General features: G+C 37.5%; 1 protein-coding gene across 1 annotated transcript; it reads right to left on the bottom strand.

Annotated features, from left to right (window-relative positions):
• Window positions 1-1,501: 1,501 nt before the first annotated feature.
• Window positions 1,502-22,272, bottom strand: EBAG9 (estrogen receptor binding site associated antigen 9). The gene is made up of 7 exons (XM_059395053.1): window positions 22,026-22,272; window positions 17,031-17,128; window positions 13,507-13,585; window positions 12,617-12,775; window positions 10,594-10,701; window positions 6,164-6,255; window positions 1,502-3,236 (listed from the first exon to the last, which is right to left on the bottom strand). The coding sequence occupies exons 2-7, from the start codon at window positions 17,111-17,113 to the stop codon at window positions 3,116-3,118; spliced, it is 642 nt and encodes a 213-aa protein (XP_059251036.1). The 5' UTR covers window positions 17,114-17,128; window positions 22,026-22,272; the 3' UTR covers window positions 1,502-3,115.
• Between the last annotated feature and the right edge of the window lie 395 nt (window positions 22,273-22,667).

The raw sequence follows: 22,667 nt of genomic DNA, 5'->3' as shown, positions 1-22,667 counted from the left end.
GGTGTTCTGGAATAATATCTGTTTCTAGCTCTGGAAGATCAAGGCTTTTGGTGAAAAGAAACTATTACTCTCAAAACTTACCCTGGTTCCTTAATGAGCATGCCCAATAGCCACGACTAAGAGGCATGGAAAATAAAAGGTGGGAAGCAAAATTTAAAAAAAAGTTATATATAAAAGGAGACACAAACTAATCCTATTAACCTTGGAACACCATTGGTTTTACTGAAGCGAAGTAAATTATATGAAGATAAAAAGACCTCCCTTTTGATATCAGGAAAAAGTACCTCAAATTTTAAAAACCTATGTAAACAGAAAACAAGTTTACTAAGTTACTCACTACTAAAATAAGCTCTTCATGAACCCACCTTCCTCATCCTTCCAACTCATCTGAGAAAAGTCTTCCCAGAAACAATCCATAAGCCCTAGTGCACAGCTACCCCTAAAGTGGCTTCAGCCAAAACTCACCACGGTAACTGTTTGCTTACACACCTTATGAAAGATTTCTTTTGAACAAGGGGCTAAAGGCTGTGAAAATCGTTGCAGTAGGTTAGTTTAAAGCTGAACTATGTAGGATTAAACAAGATGTGTGTTCGCTATATCTGGTCCAGGCCATCCCTTTGGTGATCACATCATTAGTGACAAAACAGGCTTTTTGGAACACTGGCCGCGGTCAGATTTGCCCCTCCCCGTTAGCACACACAGAACCGCTGGAAACTCCATCTGGATGCCGGTTCCTACAGCTATCCCCATCCTACCAACCACTGATCTCCATCTAAAGAATAGTTGCCATCCTGGACAGAGGTGTGTGCATGTCCGAACTGAGGAATTTAGATGCTGAAGTTTAAATTTGCAGATCTAAAATGTTGATAGAATTAAATATCCTACTAAAAAAGAGCCAAAAGTCCACTAGAAGATATCCTCAGCTACAGCTTAAGAGTGGAAACCATACATATATATATACAGAGAGAGACACACACAAAACACAAAGTTTCACATTCTGCTTATCACTTGGTATCTCAGTACAGGAAATGCACAATTCAGATAATGGGTGGCATTTCACTAATTCTATCTATGCCTACCCATATTTCTTCTTTACTTTTACTAATAGGCTTCTAAGATTGACAATTCCTAATTAAAATTAAAAGAAAACAAACTATAAATTTCAAAGCTAAAAGTCAGCTTGTCAGCATGAAGTGTTTATCATATCATATATATTTAACTTACTTCACAACTTCTTTGGGGACCATATTACACCCAGCTTAACACAGAAATTCAGTTTATATATCACCAGAAGTTTAAAAAAAATTCCAAAATTGCTATTTATTCTTTTCCTTAAAAAAATCTTTCTAATTAATCATACAAAGAACAATTTCTGATCAGTTTTCATGTCTTTTTTTTTTTTCCCAGTCTTCACTTCTAATCAAAAATAAAAAAGCAAAAAAACAAACAAAATCCCACATCATGAAAGTCATGACCAAAGTAGAATTCAATACTTCTCAACTACTGGGGAAAAGCAATAAAATTTATTGTACTAAAAGAAGAAGTTACCCTTTATGAATCCCAAATTTAGAGAAATCATGTAGCATTCCATAACTAAAAATGAATAAATACAAATAAGGGAAGGGAATATATTTGTTACTAAAAATTTGAGTCTAATTCTATTTAATTGGAAGTTTATTGGCAGAAACTCTAATAAACATGATAACTGAAAATGTGGCTTGGGACTATAAAAAGCAGATCTTTACCAAAGTTAAATGTCAACTGGATTCTACAATCACATTTAGTCTAGGCTAAGGACTTAGGGTGATCTCACTGTACAGGTTATGATTTTACTATGAAATATTTTAATTCAAACATATCAGCAGTAGTTAGCCTGCAGAGTATCTACGACACTTAAAAAAAAAAAAACCCACAGAATGTTAACTTTGGGCAACAGCTTTTATGAAAGTAAAAATCTTTAAAAATTCTAAAGCCATAGAAAAATCAGTCTGAATGTATTTTAATCATGGAGAAAAAATTAATTGGATTTAAACTCTCAAATCTATTTTTCTGTGAATACAGTATGTATCTATTTCCTTCAAAATATTTTAGAACCAGTCAACACCCCAAAATAAAAATATTATTCTTATCTCAATTTAAAATGTAATGAATCAGTATTATCTTAGCCAACAACACAGTAAACTGCATTATGTCAGATATATAAAACTGGCAGGGTAATCATCTGAAAGCTCTAAAATATTAGAACCAAAGGCTTTCTGTGTTTGTAAATTAATGGCTTTTGTGGGGGAAGGGACTAAGGTACTTAAAACACTGTAACATCTTAAAATCTACAACTAAAGGAAAAAGCTACTAATGCCAGTTTTCTAAAAGTCACAAATTATAATAACGCAAAACAAATTTGTCATTTTGCGGATTTTCAATGTTTATACATGCAGTATAAATTACAAATATGTATACCATTACAACACCATCTAAAAGAAAACAATGATGTATAAAATCTTGATGATAAATAAAATTATTGCATTTAATGTCATTTTCTTAAAAAGCAAAGTCATCAAATTCCTTAATGTCGTATTAAACATAAACAATACCAGTTCAGACTAGAAGAAATGTATGCCAATACCAGCTTCTGAAAACAAAAATAAAGAGGTTAAAGCCCTGCCAGTTTGTCTGAATTAGGTCAGATAATCATGGAAACAAAGGAATATTTAAAATTATTTATTTTATCATTATGCACAATGAAGGAAAGCGTTATAGAGAGCAGAGTTCTTTCCCACCATAAAATTATTTACACCCATTTATTTTAGCTAGAAACACTAGCTAGAAGAGGTACTGGTATATTCCATTTGTAATAATTTCTCTACAGCAAACAATTGTCGTACACTTGGAGCATGTTGAAAAAAATATTGCCTCATAGGTCTTTGTTTTTTTGAGTCTCATTCACAAGAGCTCAAGGTACTCTGAGAGAATCCTGGTCCCCCAGATGGTCTGATGAATGCATTAAAATCAAGCAATGTGTTTGTATTCTGAAAATAGTCTTAATCCATATAAATGTTGCTTGAATTGTGGAGCTCATATCTCTCCTACTGGCACTATGACATGTGAAGGACATCCGTTATGAAAGCTTCACGCCAATTTTGTTCTGTTCCTTTTTCATTAGCCGCTGTGCCTCCTTCTCCATTTTCTTCCTTTGTTGTTCTGCTGCTCTCTTTTCTCTGTCTGCTATCTTCTGCTGCCTGAAAGAAATATATTCCTATTTTTACTTTTAGAAAATACTGTACAGGTAAAATGGAGAATAAATTCCAGAAAGAAATAGCAGTGCCTTTTTACCAACATCAAATCTTCCTTCTCACTGTTTTGAAAATTTCAAAGATTTTCAAAAAGGGTATTTCTTTTAATCCTTAGAACATGACTTACACAATAGAAGAGTATTGTCTCTAGGTTACAAAAAGTAAAATGAGACTCAAAGGCTAAGTGACTTATCCAAAGTCACAAGTACAAGGAGAAGAACCCACATCCTCTAATCCCTCTACTTCGGATTATTTTCACTAAAACACTACCTCCATTGGACTACACCTTTCTGATACCATTCTGAAAAGATGTTGAGAAACCATTCTGATGTTGAGGACTAAATCTCCTGTTATTATAATAGTTAGAAAAACTCTGCTAAAGGAAGTCAAGAACACAGATGTGCAGAACACAATGCCCAGAGAAAACAGAAAAGCAGCACAAGCCTTCCAACTGGAAGCTAGAAATCTATTTAAAGATTAGCATTTGGCCAGCTCTCCTAAGGGGCAGTACGGTGGGTACTTGTTGATCACACATTATGAGATCCTTCCCTCCTCCCTAGCCCCTCCCTGACTCCAAGAGCTAGAACCACTAGCCTTTCTTCTGTTACTGATCGACTTGTGTGGGGAGTGGGAGTAGCAAGGGGTGACGATATAGGACAAAAGAACAGAAGCTGGTCCTGGATCTGAGGCTTAAGATCTGAGAAAGTAAGTGAAGAAGCATGCAAGGTTGAGGAAGGAAGCTTCCTCAGGTCACAGATGCACATGGGATGGGCAACATCAGGTTATAAAACAGAAAAATCCAGTGTGGATTAGCTATGTATGGGACAGCCCCAAGCAAGCTCTGGCGAGCAAAATGTATATACCATTCTCATCATAAGTGCGAATGAGCAGAGGTGCCTATGACCAAATTTCGAGAAAGTAGAGAGACTTATTTTAGGCACTGTTTTGATCTTCACCAAGAATAGGTTAAAAGAAATCTACTTTTCACTAGCTCTGATCACTTCCTAGAAAAACTGATAATCTGCCCCCCAAAGTCAAAATGCTGGTGACAAAAGGGAGCTAGGAAAAGAATTATCAAGAGCAGGCTAGCTTACAGACAAACAAGATCTCCAAGCTTTCACCGGGTCACTAGGTAAAGTATAAGCACCAAGAGTTAATGTTCCTGGAAAATGGCGCAAGTTAGAGATGACTACAGACAGAATCTGTTTTCCCTCTCCAGATACACACCTGAAATCACTGAAGTACCAAAATCTCCTTCCTTAACTTTACTGATTTCAGTACTGGGCAGTATTAAAGTGGCAATGGGGAACAGACTGAGTGAGAGGACATGGAGCGTGACTACACTTGGAAACTTCACAGTGTTCTTCTGGGGGCAGTAACAGCACACGAGTCTTCCGTGTCTCTTTGACTATAACTTATGCAAGTGGTAGCAGGAAGCATGTGTATTAATGACTGATAAGCTCCCTTTCCCAAGCTGTCATGTAACACGGAGCACTAGGTTTAGGGCTTTGTTTTTAGTTTTTGTCTTGTTTCATTCAGAGTGCAAGAAAGTAGCGTGGAAAAAACGTTTTGGTACAGTGAGTATTAAGATACTTGTGAACTCATCAACTCTGTAGTGCTGTTGTTAAGATCAATGGATTCAGAATGAACAGACCCCTCCCTTATCCTATGGTTAATGACACAAAACAATTACCAGAACCCCCCAAAATGTTATAAAACACTTGGACTTCTATATCTATGATTTATCCAAAAAAGAGTAAAAGAAATGGATCTTTTTTTGATGATCCATGCAACATAAATGTTGCTGTTTACAATTTTCAAAGTACTCCTTTTACAGTGAATAGTGATTAAGTAAAAACTAAATATTTAAAGGTCTCATAACTTTACTGACTGTTAAAATGTGACACATCCTTATTCAAAAAAAGCTGAAAATAGAAAGGACAAGACAAAAAGAAAAAAAAAAAGTCAGCCCTAACTCAACTACACCCTCTGCTGGCTCTTCAAGGTAACTGTAGTTAATTGATGAAGACAAGGCAAAGTACAAAAATGAAATCAGTTGTTTTGTTATTTATTTTCTATCCCTATTATAGAAACAATCTTTAAAAACAGACTTACATCATTGTGTTTTACTGTATCATCTTTAAAAATAAAAAATGATTTAGATTAATTTAAATATCACCAGTGATGATGGTCATAAACTTTTTTAGGGTAAATACTCTGTTTCCTCTTTGACCTAATGCAACAGTAGCAAGAATTAAGTTTACTGCTCACAAAAACAAAGAAAAAAGAACATAACACCAAAATAACAAACTTGAAGCCCTCAGGAATAATATTTTCTTCTCTGTAGAATGGATAGGACCTGACATAATTATTTACCTCGTAGGGCTTGTGAGCGCATCAATTGAACTATATATACAATTGTAGAGTGCTATGTAAGTTTTTTCCATTTGAGGGTGTAGCGCTAGGCACTATTCTAGGTCACAGGGAAACAAAAATAGGGGTATAAGTTCTGATCTAGAGGAATATATAGTGGTGGCTCATGTTTCAAGAGATAACTATGCTTTACAGGGAACACAATATAAAGCAAATAGTATGATATGATGTATAAATATAGAAGATCTCATTTGCCCTTAATCTTATTACTCTTTTGTTCCTCTAATACTTTAAATTCTTGGTTTCTGTGATGTTTTAATCATATAAAATAGTATATGTAGTCTGAAATTTAAAAAAAAAATCCTCTATTACCTACGCCTGAGTGAGAAAGAATGAAGAAAAATACAACTTTTGTCATAATTAGCTTTCTTGACCTCAAATGCAACATGAACAAATTGAGTTCTTCTACTCAAGCTGCAATGTAAGTATAACTAAAATACCTCAGAACTTCTTCTGCTTGCCAGGCCGCATCTTCTTCTTCTTCCCATGCGTTGGTATTTTCCTGCCAAGTATCTAAGTCACCTAATTCAGGCTACAACAAAGTACAAAATAAAATTATGATAGTAAAGAGCTCCCCTTTCTCCACTCAGCAGTCCAGGGGAGTGTCTTTTATAACATGAGTCAGACCTTGTCACTCCTCTGTGTCTTCCTCACGTCCTATATAAGGCCCGGATGACCAGGCCCTGGGTCCGCCTGGAACTGAGCTGTTTCCTGGGACACATGACTTTCAGTACTCAACGGTCCTGGGCAGGTCCAGCTTTCTTCCTATTTTATGTTTAATAATGGTTGTTTTTTTCTGCCTACTTTAAGTTGGAATTGACAAGAATAGGAAGTTTCTTCTTTCCATTTCTCTCTTTTCAGTGAGAGGAGAGGGTAGGGGTGGGGGCAAGAGAAGAGACTGACTGGAGATGGAATTGGAGATGCCTAACTACTCTGTGCGAAGATGAACTAGAGGACCCGAAGTTTCCAAATCAGTGCAGCCATTTTCATTTAAGCGTAAGTAATTTATAGATTTTTCAGTGGTTCTTACTAGGTGGGCCCAAGGCAAAAACAACAAACCAGACAAAATTTACTCTTCACCAGAGTAATTCCATATAGCGGTTTTTTTTGTTTTTTGTTTTCCTTTGGCCTGTCCTACTTACCCGACCCCAGTAGGCTGGCCTTTCACTACTTCTTCCATTATACTTTCCAATATCCCCCAGGCTGGACCTCTGAAAGTTCACTTTTTCTTCCACAAACCAATAAAAATGCTCATTCTGGAATGTTTAGTTAGGTGCGGAAGTGACTATGAGCATAAAATAACTGGCACCAATCTATGAATAGATTTAGTATACTTTTGAGCACTTATACTTAAAACTGAAATACAATGTGTGGTTTTCTCCTCCTAACTATAAACGTAATACCGTTCTCTGTTAAAACTTTCTAGTGTATTTCTGATAATCTGTTTAATATAAGTCTATAAAGGTAGAATACCAAAATCAAATAAAAAAATTTTTCTCAAGCCACTGAACCAAAATTCAAATGACCCTTTTGAAAATCTATACCAACTAATCCTACCGACAGGAACAGGTACAAGTCTTCCCTCCCCGTACCTCTGTCAATACTGGTAATCGCCTCCTCTCCTCTTTGCTAATTGGTTAAGATTTGATAATGGGGTCTTGTTATTTTACTTTGGATTTCTTTGAGAAGTAATAAGATCAAACTTTTCTTCATGTTATTAGACTAAGTCTATTTCTTATTTGTCAATGTATCCATTTTTCCACTGAGGTGTTTGACTTTCTGTATACAAAACATTTAGACATAAAAAAAGTGAACTAAAACCACAGAGAGTGATAGCTGATTCTTTAGTAGAGATGGCCTTTCAAATTAAAAAGTTTTAAAGGATAAGATGGGTAGGGCTGCTACATAAAAACTAAACACAGGGCACCTGCGTGGCTCAGCTGGTTAAGCATCCAACTCTTTTTTTTTTTTTTTTTGGACATTTTATGTATTTTTTTTTTTTGAAGATTTTTATTTACTTATATGACAGACAGAGATCACAAGCAGGCAGAGAGGCAGGCAGAGAGAGAGAGAGAGAGAGAGAGAGAGAGAGAGGTGGAAGCAGGCTCCCTGCTGAGTAGAGCGCCCGATGTGGGGCTTGATCCCAGGACCCTGGGATCATGACCTGAGCTGAAGTCAGAGGCTTTAACCTACTGAGCCACCCAGGCGCCCAAGTGTCCAACTCTTAATCGCAGCTCAGGTCTTGATCTCAGGGTTGTGAGTTCAAGCCCCACATTTACTCCACGCTGGGCATGGAGCTTACTTATAAAAGAAAAAAAAAAACCTAAACACATCGGCCCATCAAAAACATCCAAACCAAATTATAAAGCCAAGAACAAATCAAAAAATTATAAAAGATGACAGAAAAAAATTAATATTCTTAGTATAAAAAGCTATTACAACAACATGGATGATTAAACTCTAGAAAAAAAAAAATAGAATATGGAATTTAAAAGAAGAAACTACCTGGTAGAATGGATGGTAAGATATTTTTAGAGTAGAGAACAAAGTGCAGTAGATTACCATTCTCACCTAAGCAATGCCCCTTATTTCATCTGCTGAGAGGAAAATATGTGGAGATAGCACTGAAGACAATCTCCATCTATCCTATTTACCCTTTCAACTCTGTAAGGAGGTATATATTTACAACTTCATAATAAGCTATACTGGTGTTATAAAAACTTGTAAGTAAGTGGGAAACATTTACTAATTCACTGGTTAAGTCTGAACCACTTTATCAATAAGGATCAAACACATGAATAAAGTAGAAAATTTAGAAGTATGAAATAAAAAATTAAACATGCTGTGCTACTTTAGAGGAATATCTATGGTGTTACTGTGTTCTCATAGCATAATGTAAATGCACAGGAGGAGGCACCTGGGTGGCTCAGTTGGTTAAGTGTCTGCCTTTGGCTCAGGTCATGATCTCAAGGTCCTGGGATCAAGCCCCATCCTCTCTCCACTCATGCTCTTTCTGTCCTCTCAAATATATTAATCAAATCTTCAATAAAAATAAATAAATGCAGAGGAGTTGCCAAAATCTGCATTATTTACGGATGATCATTTATTTAATACTGCACTTCCCCCACTAGAATGTATTTTTTTGAAGCAAGGACTCTGCCTGTTTTTCTCACTTTCCACTATAGTACTAGCACCGAGCACCCTGTCTCGCATTAGTAGGAATCATTTTGACCAATGAATTAAAAACATACATAAACACGGGTCCCCTGGAGAGAAGGGGCCTCTGAAGCACCCATACAGTTTAAACAAACAAGAGAGACAGACAGATGTGGTGGTTTAAAACTGTCGCAAATTCTTTGGCACTCCTTCCTTCAAGAGGTAGAGCTTAATTCCTCTCCCCTTGCACGTGGGCTGGAATTAGTGACAGTGCGTCACTTGTAAGACAAATCATAAACAAGCATTGTGGCTTCACCTCTGCCTGCCTTCTCTTTTTCGGGGATCATTTGTTCTGGGACCCTCAGCGGTTATGTTGTATGGAAACTCAAGCAGCCCTACGGAGACGTCCATGGCAAGGAACTGAGGTTTCACGCAACCAACCACCATTAGTTTGCCAGGCCATAAAGTGAGCCCCTATGAAATGAACCCTCTAATTTCAGGCAAGCCTTCATAGGACTACAGCCCCAGCTAATGATTTGTCCGGAAAGTCATTAGAAACCCTGCACCAGAACCACCCAGTTGAGTCACTCCTGGATTCCCAATCCATAGAAACTATATGAGATAAAGAATGTTTATTGTTTTAAGTCACTAGCTGTGGGGCTGTTATACAATAATAACATAATAAATTAGTCAACAATTATTAATCAATAATCTTGCAATCAAAACATACTTAAGCTTAGATCTACAGAGAAGTCTGAACATTGTAGGTTTTTTTTTAAGTTATGGAGAGTTCTTTGATGATCATTATGACTACCTGGAGTGCCAGACTAAAAGTTTTCTTTCTAAATATTTTATTTATTTATTTGAGAGCAAGACAGAGAGAGAGAGCGCACAAACAGTGGGGAGAAGCAGACTCCCCGCCAAGCAGGGAGCAAGATGCAGGGCTCCATCCCAGGACCCAGAGATGGGGACCTGAGCCTAAGGCAGATGCTCAACAGACTGAGCCACCCAAGTGACCCTGGACATAGGTGTTTTTAAGAAAATTCAAAGCTGATTCTGAGATACTTCCAATGTTGACTACAGTACTTTTGTCCTTCAAATTGATGCATTTAAATCAAACCTACTACAAGTCAAATTATACTTTAAATGTAAATATACCCTACTAGGGAAACAATTCATGACTCACTAAAAAATAGCCTGCTTTTAAGTTTAAATTTCAGTGGTAATCTCTTTAAAGGTCACTTTTTTAAAAAAATTTATTTTCTTTTAGAGAGGGAAAGAGAGAAAGCGTGCAGGTGCACACACAGGCAAAAAGGGGAAAGGCAGAAGGAAAAGGAGAGGGAGAATCTTCAGCAGGTTCCATGCCCAGCACAGAGCCCAAGGCGGGCTCAATGTCACAACCCTGAGATCATGACCTGGGACAAAATCAAGAGTCAGGCACTCAACGAATTGAGCCACCCAGGTGTACCAAAAGGTCACATTCGTTAAGTAACATACTGTATTTATCTTTTACATGTACAGTGGGACTCTGATATTAGTAGCTGATGTAATCTACAATCTCTTAAAAGGATAAGACTGGCAAAACTCAAGATTAACGTCTCTCATCTGCCAAGCCTGTTATGAAGCACAGAAGTACAAATATTATGTTCACTTTGATTTTCTTCTTTCAAGAAAACAAAACAAACCCTTGCCTATATATTATTAACATACTTACAGATTGATGAATAAAAGGCATATCCTGTGTAGCTGCTAATCTACTAGAGAAACCTGTGCTACCATCTGGGATGCCAAAATTTAGTGGTTCCCTCTTCTTAATAATAATCTGAAAGATAAGTGAAATAGAATTATAGGAATATTTTATGCATTATATAAAAACAGACAAGATAATTATGTGACCAAAGTATTCTGTAATTATTTCAAATATGTCCTACCTTTCTTCTTTTAAAATTTATAATGTTAAGTTTTTTTTTTTTAAGTCTGTAAAGACTATCAAAATTCCTACGCAATTGTCACACAAATACAAATCACTTACATACTAAGAAAAATTCCATCTTACTTTTCCTAAAAAAACATCAAATTTTCCTCTTCTCTCTCTAGACCCACAAAATATAAATTCGCACTTTTAGTCACCATATTAAATAAGAACACATGTCACATCCTACAAAGTATGGCCAGCTCTCTTCATATGGTTATCTATCAATCCATTTGCTCTTTCAAGGCAGTAGTGGTAACTTTGTAGCTTAAAAACATTTTCAGTCTAACTAATTTATTAAGGTACTATTGTAATAGTCTAGGTTCCTCTTAAGACAGCAATTACTTCCAAAATATAAGGTATTCATCTAGTAATACACACAAACTCCTTGAAAAATACACAATTTTATGCTCTTTAGCACAGAGACATTTGAACAAATTAACAAAATCCTGAGTACAGAATGTAAATGTTATTAGCCTTGAAATTATAAAAACAAATTTATAGCTGAAACTGGTGGGGAGGCAGAAGTAGGTGAGAAAACCTATTAAGGAATGGTGGAATAAATAATGTCCTCATTTTATAATGTCCTGCATTTTTAAGAAATATTTTCTATGCATGACTGAACAAGAAATGGAACCCTAATCGAGCTTTTTTGTTAGTTAGTTTTGTTTTGTTTTTATTTTTTTTTATTTTTTTATTTTTTTTTTTAAAGATTTTATTTATTTATTTGAGAGAGAGAGAGAGTGAGAGAGAACATGAGCAAGGAGAAGGTCAGAGAGAGAAGCAGACTCCCCGTGGAACTGGGAGCCCTATGCGGGACTCGATCCTGGGACTCCGGGATCATGACCTGAGCCGAAGGCAGTTGTCCAACCAACTGAGCCACCCAGGCGTCCCTTGTTTTGTTTTTAAATAGCAGGGTGACTAGTGAGGTAGACTGGAATAACAGCATCGTAATGTTAGGAAGAGGGGGAAGGGCACTGAGGGTAGTATAAAATAAACCCCATCTACCACAGTATGAAGTCAATGGACAATGTCTGTGATTAGTAAATCAAGGCATAGCAACATAAGCATATTACATATAGATATGATTTTTAAAAAACATTATAAGCCCAAACAGGAAAAATTATCAGTGGTTGCTTCTGAGAATTAGAAGTGTCCAAGGGGAATGATGGAGCAGAAGCCCTTTGCTTCTCATTATAAGCTCTTCTATTCTTTGACTGAAATTATTTTTTAAAAAGTACATGTACTACTTTTGATAAAAAGGAAAATATTCAGTCACTGTTCTTTCTCCAATAATTCCCCCCACCTTTAATTGATCTTCTATACCCAATTCAAAAGGGATTAAGTAAAGTGTGGATGACTATCACAAGCTTCTGAGAATCCTGCATCATTTTATAACGATTATAAATAATGGAAACTACACCTATCAGTTTGTAGGCATCACTAAACTGTGAACTCTTTTAAGGTCAGAACTTTATCTTAATCAGCTTAGTCTCTATAGTAGAAACCGCAGTCTAGAATCTGGTCTATGGTTGGATTTCAGTAAATGCATATATAACTTTAAAAGACTTGGGGGTGCAACTTACTAGATCTACGTCTAAGTCACTTGAATATGTAAGCTTGTTTAATATGTTAGAAAACACAACAAACTGATTATCAGAAATAGGATTTCTGAGAAATACTAATTGTACTGTCTGATTTAAACATAGGAACCTGAAAAGCAGTTTAATTATTTAACCTCCCGAACCACAAATCTTTTACATACTTTCTGAGTTTTCCTTATAGTTGGTGTCATGTCCTTAAAATAGTCAGGTTCCAGTTGTTCCAAAGCATTTTGTTGTGTTGCTACATTCCCATTGCCTCCTTCAATCTTTACACTTGTGGGGGCATCTTCATCCCAGGAAGTCCACTCTTCAACATCGGTCTACAATGAATCCATCAATAGTGTCAACCACAAAGGTGTAACCTAATCAATATCTCATTCATCATTCATTAGAAAAACAGGCTTTCTAAAATACTGGTTTTCAAACTTTTTGACCAACAGAAAAATATAAATTTTATAAAACATATATCAAAACTAGATCAAAAGTTTATAGAAACACTTTTACTAGAAGTTAGACATTAAAAACAAAAAAAATGAAATAAAAGCAAATGCTTTAAAACCTTAACTGACATTTAGAACTATAGTCCAAGAAAGAACATTGAAACTTGCATCCTAAGCCTAATTGGGTTGATTGCCTGATTTAAATAAAAAACAAAAAACATTCTTGATAGAATTTATATAAGACAGAGTCTTAAATATAATCTTCCAAATGTCCATGTTTATTCCACAAACAATCAGTAAATTTCAACTCATATGGAATAATATAAATGTTATAATTATCTAAGACTTTAAAATAGTTATAAAAATACTTTGACAAGCAAAAGCAAACACTCTTGAATCAAATCTATGGAAAAATAAAATAGGAAATTTCAGCAAAGTAAATAGAAAATACTATGAAGAGCCAAATAAAAATTTTAGAATTAAAAAAATATAACAACAGCAAAAGCCTGACCTGACTACCAAATTAACTTCATGACATATTAATTAATGATCTGCAGTCCAGTTTGAAAACCATGGTTCTGGAACACTTATTCAAACTTTAAAAAAATTACCTGTTTAGGAACTGATGAATAATCAACTGTAGTTGGCAGAGTTATTTGGTCTCCACTTAATTTCCGTCCTCTGCCAGATCTAAAATAAAAATGAAATAACTTATTTCAATAATTACCCAAGCAAATCAGGTAGAAGCACAATGGACAGTAACTGGAGGCTTATAAAAGAAGATCTTTTATAATTTTGCAATTCTTTATTTTAATAATTAAGAGTTGCTCATTAACATGAAAAGAAAAGGCATGCATCAAATATTTTTTAAATATGTTTAAAATCTTGGAAAGGACAACAAAACTGCTTTTTGGCTTAGGACTCAGAATTATAGATAAACTCAGGAAGAATATAAAAACAAAAACAAAAATGCAAAGTGATTTCAAACTATATTCCTTTAAACCACACTCTGTTGGTGAAGCTCTGGGACACTTACCCTTTTATTTTATTTTATTTTTAAGATTATTTGAGAGAGAGAGAGAACACACTTGGGCACACAAGCAGGGGGAAGAACAGAGGGGGAGAATCTTTAAGCAGACTCGCCATGGAGCTCCGTCCCATGACCCATGAGATGATGACCTGAGCCAAACCAAGAGCTGGATGCTCAGCCAGCTGAGCCGTTCAGGCGTCCCCACCTATGCTGTTTTAACCAGGATGGTTTGGCTTTTGTTTGTTATACTGATGTAGTTTTTTGGTAAGATTACCTATCAAACTATTAAAAAAAAGTTTGAAAATCACTGGGTTGAACTAAACTGTAATTGATAAGGATTGGTAGGAGAAGCACTGTATTAAACAAAATAGATATCATAGCTCAGGTGCTAAGAGCATGGGCTATAGAAACTATGTAAAGCATAGTTTTAAATGTTAACTTCTACTAATTACCAGTCTAGTTAGAATCAACTAGCCTCTTAGTTTCAATATCCTCACCTGCAAAATGTAGGTATTCAAACCTAATTTTGTAGAGTTGTTTAAGGATTTAACTAAGTGGCATATTTAAAGCGGTTACACACTAGAGACTGCCCGGTACATAAAATGACACTAAAAAAAATGGTAGCTATTATAAATGATTATTCACTTGCTTCATTTCAGATAATTTACACAACATCTACTTAGAGCAAACTGGTAAGGTAGTTATTTTTACTACAAGATTAGAAATCATATTTTATTTAAAGGATAACTAGAAAATACAATCTACCACTAAATTTATGATGTAGACGTGATACTTTTAGAGCACATGATCTAGGTTCCCTCTGACATGTAAGAAAAGTTATTCTAACAACGAATCAGTTTTCTTTTTAAAAGTGAACATAAAATCAATCCTAAATATATTATTGTGAAATTTATAGTGTGGCAACTGTCCTTAAATTTTTTTAAATCAAATGCATTCTTTTTTTTTTTTTTAAAGATTTTATTTATTTATTTGACAGAGAGAGATCACAAGTAGGCAGAGAGGCAGACAGAGAGAGGAGGAAGCAGGCTCCCCACTGAGCAGAGAGCCCGATGCGGGACTTGATCCCAGGACCCTGAGATCATGACCTGAGCTGAAGGCAGCAGCTTAACCCACTGAGCCACCCAGGCGCCCTCAAATGCATTCTTTTTCCAAAAATATTTTAGCTTTAGAAAATACATATGCGAAAAGAAAAATACCCATAATTTATCTTCTGTTAACCTCCAGCCTCCTGGCAGTTAACAACCATTCTTATCCTAGCTTACCTTTCTGGCCATTTCTCCTCACACTCTGCTGACCTGAGCACTTAGTTCACTATTTTCCTTACTCCCTAAATCCTGTCCTCTTCCTGGATAAGTTCAATAACCTAAATTTTCTGTACCTTTCTTGACCTTTCTTCCTCCAGTGGTCATCTTCATTCTAGTTCATCTACTCATTCTGTTTGCCGTACTATGGCCCTACTTTTAGAAAAATCCCAAATCACTCTACTTCTAACAATAAATGTCCTTAATCCTCAGAGTTTTAATAGTTATAAAGGGCTACTTAGCCAGAGCATATATTTCTTGGCCTCCTTTGAAGCTACATGGCCATATGACTAAGCTCTGGACAGTAAGCTGAGAAGTGTTTGTGTGCAACTTCTAAATCAGGGCTGCTAAGAAAGAGAGCTGACAGCCTTCTACTTCCTCTTTTACTATACCCTACTCTGTGTGTCAGTACTTTTTTTTTTTTTTTTCACAGTACCCCTGGCCAAAGCAAATACCTAACAGTTTCACTGATTACACAGTTACACCCAAACAATTTAATACTTATGTCCTAACTACACAGTAGCCATTTGCAAAACTACTACATATAAAGAAAAATAATATTTTTATTTCATTCTTAAAGAACCACAGTCACTAATGGCACATATATGTGGGGTTACTGGATACTGCATGGTTCCTCAAAACTCAAAATCATCCTCATTTTCTGTTTCACATTAGTTTTAGGTTCAGTACTTGCTTTAATTACAACCTAAATCCTAGCTTTGCAAAGACAGGTCACCAAAAATACAAGTAAAAAAAACTTATCTCAAACATTCAAGAATATCTGCCAAAGTAATGCTGCATGAGCTAATGCTACAAACGTGAACTACCTTGATCTAGTAGTTTGTGCAACGTTTAACAGATGTTGATTATCCCATTCACTGTGTTTTGCTAGAAATTTAAAAAAAAATCCTGATGATACACCTGTGAGTTTAATGTGAAGCCCTGAAGTGCCTCAGCACATAGCTCTAGGGTACAGTACAGAACTATAGCTCTAGGGTATAGTTGTGTGACAAAAATAGAAGGAATTCAAATCTTTGGATGACTTACTAAAGAAGTAGAATGACTTATCTGACTAGGACTACATATTCCACATTCCACATTCTGGAATATTTTTTAAGAGACAGGGGCGCCTGGGTGGCTCAGTGGGTTAAGCCGCTGCCTTCGGCTCAGGTCATGATCTCAGAGTCCTGGGATCGAGCCCCGAATCGGGCTCTCTGCTCAGCAGGGAGCCTGCTTCCTCCTCTCTCTCTCTGCCTGCCGCTCTGCCTACTTGTGATCTCTGTCTGTCGGATAAATAAGTAAAATATTATTTTTTAAAAAAAAGAGAGACAAAAAAATCTATTTTGTGCAAGGTTTTTCTGCTCAAGTTATTTTTTAAAATATAAAAATAATATTCATATTATACTATAGAAAGAAATATTTATTCCTAATTCCACCTAACCATTAAAACATTCTGGTAATAATTCTGAAATTATTCTGAAACAATTATATATGTAAAAACTGTCTTATTACAATGAAAGAGATTTGATTTTTCTGAAATTCTATAGGAATAAGAATATGATTTTAATTAAAGATGTAAGAATTAAAAAAAATGAAGTGAAACTCTACTTTCTAGATATGAAGTAGAGGAAATACACAAAACAAAATATCAGAGAGTAATGAATAAATACTATAATCAATTTATTTAGCTTAAATATAGTTTGAACTGCCTATTTGTAATTATGAAGGCATCCAAAACCAGCAAGAAGATAAACAAGTCAATATGAACATAAAATTTGTTTACCTGCATATTAACCTCTTTAGGAATGAGAATACTGTTGCAAGGCAGGTGCAAACTTTAAATAACCGAAACTGTGTGATAGCCATGGTGGGAATCAAAACCTGTGGAAAAAGCACATAAATGCACTTAGCTGATTTCATAAGCTGTATTCCCATTCTAAATAATACACTCTATAATCCCATTCTGATTTTATAAGCTAAATTCCCATTCCCAAGCTAAAAGGTCCTATTATGAGCTGTGAAAATCAGACATTTTTTACTTTTCTTTAGAAACCACAAATATAACATGTAAATTTTATTTTCTTAAGGATTTTGTTTATTTGAGAGAGTGAGAGCACCTGTGAAAAGGGGGTGGGGAGAAGCAGAGGGAGAGAAAGAATCTCAAGCAGACTCTGTTTGATCTCACAACCCTAACATCATGACCTGGGTCAAAATCAAGAGTCAGGCACTCAGCCAACTGGGTCACCCAGCTACCCCAGACTCAGCAAATTTTAAAATTGAAATGTAAATCATGGGGCACCTGGGTGGCTCAGTCTGCCTTTGGCTCAGGTCATGATTCCAGGGTCCTGTGATCTAGCCCCACCGTCGGGCTCTCTGCTCAACAGGGAATCTGCTTCTCCCTCTACCATTCTCTCTCTCTCATGAATAAATAAAATCTTTTAAAAAAATAAAAATAAAATGTAAATCATATTGACAATTCAAGAAACAAGATTTTTAAGTTTTGTAGTTGAGAGGAAAACCCCTTTTTGAAATATTCTCAGAATATTTCAAAACTTCAATTACCTTTTTAAGTATTTATGTATTACCTTATTATGTATTATCTTTATGTATTATTTTCTATGAAAAATCAAAAATCATAAAACAGTATATAGTGAGTCTTTGGTACCTTTTGAAGTTTGAACCATATGAAAATAACAGTACTCTTCAAAATACTGTTGAACAGTTTTAACTTTTAGATAGATACATTCTATTATGCCCATTTTAGTGATGAGGAAATCGCATTTAGAGAAGTCAAATAACTTGCCCAAAGTCACAAAGCTAACTTGAAAGTAACAATAAAGATCATCTAGTCCAGTGGTTCACATATAATGGGGATCCTTTACAGAAATAATGATACCTGGGTCTAACCCCAATAAATCAATTAAGTCATATTCTCTAAGGGGCAAGTTCCAGTTAAACTAATAAGACTACAAAAGAGACAAAATATAGCCAACAGAAAAGGGGGGGAAAGAAGGCAGGGAAGAACAAAAAACAAGGTAAAGAGGAACAAATACCAGATGGGACAACAATAGGTAAAATATACCATGCCAACACTAAAAGAAGTTGAAGTGACTATTCCAATGTCAAAGAGTAGATTTCAGAGAAAATATTAGCAGGCATAAAAATGGTCCTTTCTTAATGATGAAAAGGTCAGTAAATCAAAAGCACATAACAATCCAAAATATGTTAAGTCCCTAATAGAATTACGCCAATACTGGGGTGCCTGGGTGGCTTAATGAGTTAAGCCGCTGCCTTCGGCTCAGATCATGATCCCAGGGTCCTGGGATCCAGCCCCGCATCAGGCTCTCTGCTCAGAGCAGGGAGCCTGCTTCCTCCTCTCTCTCTCTGCCTGCCTCTCTGCCTACTTGTGATCTCTGTCAAATAAATAAATAAAATCTTAAAAAAAAAAAAAAAGAATTATGCCAATATCATAGAGAGGTGACATTACCAGAGAGTCTACAGATATAAAAAGGCTCTTGAGAAAATATTACAAACAACTTTATGCCTACATCTATAGGCATATAGATCTATATTTTAGTCTGAGTAGTAGCAACACCAGTATACTACATATACTGTTTGTATGTTACGCCTCATATAAAAGCTCAAACAAAAATATATAAACAAAACAGAAACACAAAGGAAACATAGTTAACTCTTATACCTGATCCTAATTTCTCTGTAGAGCCACTACTGCCATTCCCTTCAAAGTGTGAAACACATAGCTAGTTCTTTTTATTTCTAGAATTACAAATATACAAAGGCCCAGTAGACTCTTTGCAGTAAGAGTTCCGAAAGGCTCCCTTAGCAAAATGCTCATACATTGAGGTTACAGCTCCACGTGAGTTCAATGATGTACTGAATGCCCGTATTTGCAGTTGACTTACTGAGAGGATGTAAACAAGTGACTCTTAAGGTATGAACCAAAAAAATTTAAGAATTTCACTATTTGAGTCACTTAAATACTTCTGATCAAAAAAAAAAAAAAAAAAACCCAATTAACGGCTTACTAGGTTTCAAAAAATGCAACAATTTTGACTTCTCCTTTCTCTTAGCCTCTTATGTCCAAACTGTCAAAAGACCTTATTCCATTTCCTAATACTGACCATATTCTTTCCTATTTCCACTGCAATCTCCCTAGCATAAACCTTTATTACTTCTTGCTGTTTTTTTTTTTTTTTTAATATTGATTTATTTGAGAGAGAATGAATGTGGGAAAGGGCAGAGGGAGAGAATCTTCAAGCAGAGTCCCTGCTGACCACAGAGCCCTATGCAGGGACTAATCCCACCACCCATGCATGAGATCTTTGACCTAAGCAGAAACCAAGAGTCAGACGCTTAATCGACTAAGTCACCCGGGTGCCCCTACTATCAAGTCTTCTTAATTCCAGTATTTTTCTCTTACCACACCTAAATTCTCTACTTTGTACATGTTTCCATGTTCCCACAACCAATGATTCAGACTTAAACCTAGGTCTATTTAATTCAAAAGCCAAAAACATCTCACTAACAATAAACATTCTTACTAATTCAGTGATGATATTATAATTTCCAGACTAAATATTCCAACCAGCTGTAGTGAAATGGGGAAAATGCAACCAAGTTAACTATCAAGACTTCTGATTTTATCAATTACATTGGTTTGCAGATTGGAGTATTCTTTGGGACCCACAGTTCCAATTCAGTTCAACAAGCATATATATCTTTAGCACCTACTATCTAACAGATGCTACCCTAAGGAATGGGAAAAACTACTGACCCAGTACAGAGAAACTCTTGTTTGTTGCTTAGTTGTCACAGGCTAGTGACAATGCAAGGGAGTGAGGAGACAGAGCCCCAGTCAGTCTTGCTCAGTTTGGTATACGTAGGTCTTAGCCAATGCCAAGCACATAGTAGGTACTCAGCTATTTGTTGAAGGGAAATTAACATTCCTTGAGCACTCAGTATGTTCAAAACATAGTTCTACACAATGTATCTTCTATCATATCACTGGAATCCTAAGAACAAAAGAGGTAAGTTCCACTACACCCGTTTAATAAATGAGGCTGACACTGCGGCTCCAGAGGATTTAGTCACCAAGATTTATAAGAGATTGATGCACATGACCTCAGGGTCCTGGGATGGAGCCCCACATTGGGCTCTCTGCTCAGCAGGGAGCCTGCTTCTCCCTCTCTCTGTCTGTCTCTCTGCCTACTTGTGATCGCTCTCTGTCAAATAAATAAATAACATTTAAAAATAAATAAATAAAGAGATTGACCCAAAGCCTAGGCTCTCCCCACACTCCATCCTCCTTGATAAACCTTTTAATTTTATACTCATTGCCTCAGTTTGATTTTTGGAATGCCCTCTAGGTAGCCAATTTCAGTATGCCTCTTAGGCTACTTTGCACTTTGGTTACTTCAGAATACTTTCTGAAACTGAGAATTACTAATCTAACCTAATTTTCAAATGAAGATTTCCTTTAAAGTTTGGAAGAAAATACAAAAACTTGAGTTATAGCAGAAAAAGGATCGAATTACGAAGAAAACGATCCTCAGGGCTTTTGGAGAAATGACCTCTAGGAAACCAACAGGAATGAGAACTCAGCGAGGTCAAGTGAGGAAGACTCACCTACATTTCCAAAAAACACTGCCTTACTCGGAAGCTGCAAGATTAAATATATCTTTCTTCCTTGGAGTTCCCTGTGAACTGCGGGTGAGATCCTTTCAACAGAGTCACTATATTAGAATTTAGGAAATAAGCCAAGCCAAAATCTTTTAGCACACACTACCGTCAGTCAGTCTTCAATAGCTGCAATTCTAAAAATATATTTCTGAAAATTTTCAATACCAAAATATTAAAAACCGTATGACTTAGCACAGTACAGAGCAGCCTCAAAGTCAGTTTGTAACTCTCAAGTTGATTAAGGAATAGCACAAGGCTCCAAAAATAAAATTTACCTTAACTCACTTATGTGAAAAGCCAAGGAAAAAAGGGAACTCGGAGGAGAGAACGTGAAAGCGGGTTGGAAAGGGGACGGTACCAACTCTGGCCACTCAGTCAGGCCCTCAAGTATGTGACACCGAGCCTCTTGGGAGGGCAGAGTTAAGGTCTCCTAAATGATTCAAAAGGCAAGAGTCCCAGAACTGAAATGCTTTAACTTCTGATTACGCACCTGAAATTGGCTGATTAAAAAAAAAAAAAAAATCATACCCACTGTACAGATGAGAAAAAAAGGCAAGAGCGTTTTCAGGTTACACAACCCGACGCCATGCACTCGGCGCTCTGTGAAACGCTCTAAATCGCTGGAGGTGGGCTCGGGGTAGGTTGGAATTTGGATTTCGTAAAAATCTGGGAAGGAGCAGGGCCTGTGAAGCAGGGCCACGAAGGACGAGCAGATTTCCCTGCTGGAGGCCCATTCCGGGACTGGCGGGTTTCTGCGCCCGCGTCCCACAGGCGTGTCTCCCACGCGTGAGCGCGGCACGATGAGGGCTGCACGCCCGGGGCCCGCTCCCAGGCGCAGTTCCTTCACCCCAGAGGTCACCCGACCCGGAAACAGTACCCCAGAGTGGCAGTCGGCTGAGGAAGGGAGCAACCGGGTGGAGGGGCGAAAAGGTGGGAGGGCGGGAAGTGAGGGGCGAAGAGGAGGGCTGACCAGGGAAAGGCAGAAGACCCCCCCCACCCCACCCAAGGACCAGGTTGGGTTCGGGGGCAGTGGGGGAGGGAAGCCCCTCGCGGGCACGCGCGACTCGCACACACTCACCTGCCCCTCCCCCTCCCCGCCCGCCCGGCGGAGGCTCCGAGCTGCCGCGGGCCGCGCGCGCACACAAGGCGCGCGCACGCGCACTGCCGGTCGCTTCCTCGAGCTCGCGCTCCGCCCGTTCAGTTCTAGCCCCGCTCATTCAAAGCCGGGCGCGCGCTCCGTCGCAGCCGCCGTTGCCTCCGCGCAGCTGCCATGGCCGCCCCCTCCTCGGGAAACCCTCCCCCGACCCCTCCCACTTCGCGCTCCACGGTTCTCCGTGGTCTCCAGGCCCTCACTTCCGCACCCCGCCCAGGTCCTGTCTGGCCCAATAGATGAGAGACCGCGGGTCCGGCGACTGGGCTAAGCCAATGAGCGCCGGGGGGCGGGGCGAGCTGCGGCCGGCGTGGCTGTGGCCGAGGCTGGGTCACGGGTAGGTTTTCTGGGAAGGTTGCTGGCTGTGCGGGCTGTTCTTTTGCAAAGTGCTTGGAGTTCTTCCCTGTCGTCCTGCTTTCTGTGCAGCGTACCTCTGCCCCAACCATGCCCCTTACCTTTCTTTCCACCTACAGACTGTCCCTACCCGGTGGAAGCCAGGGAAGGCCGTGTTTAGATTGCGGAAAATGAGGGCTCTGCGGCCGTCTCGGCACCATGTGGCTGTCGGTAGGC

The sequence above is a fragment of the Mustela nigripes genome, chromosome 3, assembly GCF_022355385.1.
Source record: "Mustela nigripes isolate SB6536 chromosome 3, MUSNIG.SB6536, whole genome shotgun sequence".
Classification (NCBI taxonomy): domain Eukaryota; kingdom Metazoa; phylum Chordata; class Mammalia; order Carnivora; family Mustelidae; genus Mustela; species Mustela nigripes.
The sequence above is the reverse complement of the archived record's forward strand: the minus strand, read 5'-3'. Positions and strand labels throughout refer to the sequence as shown.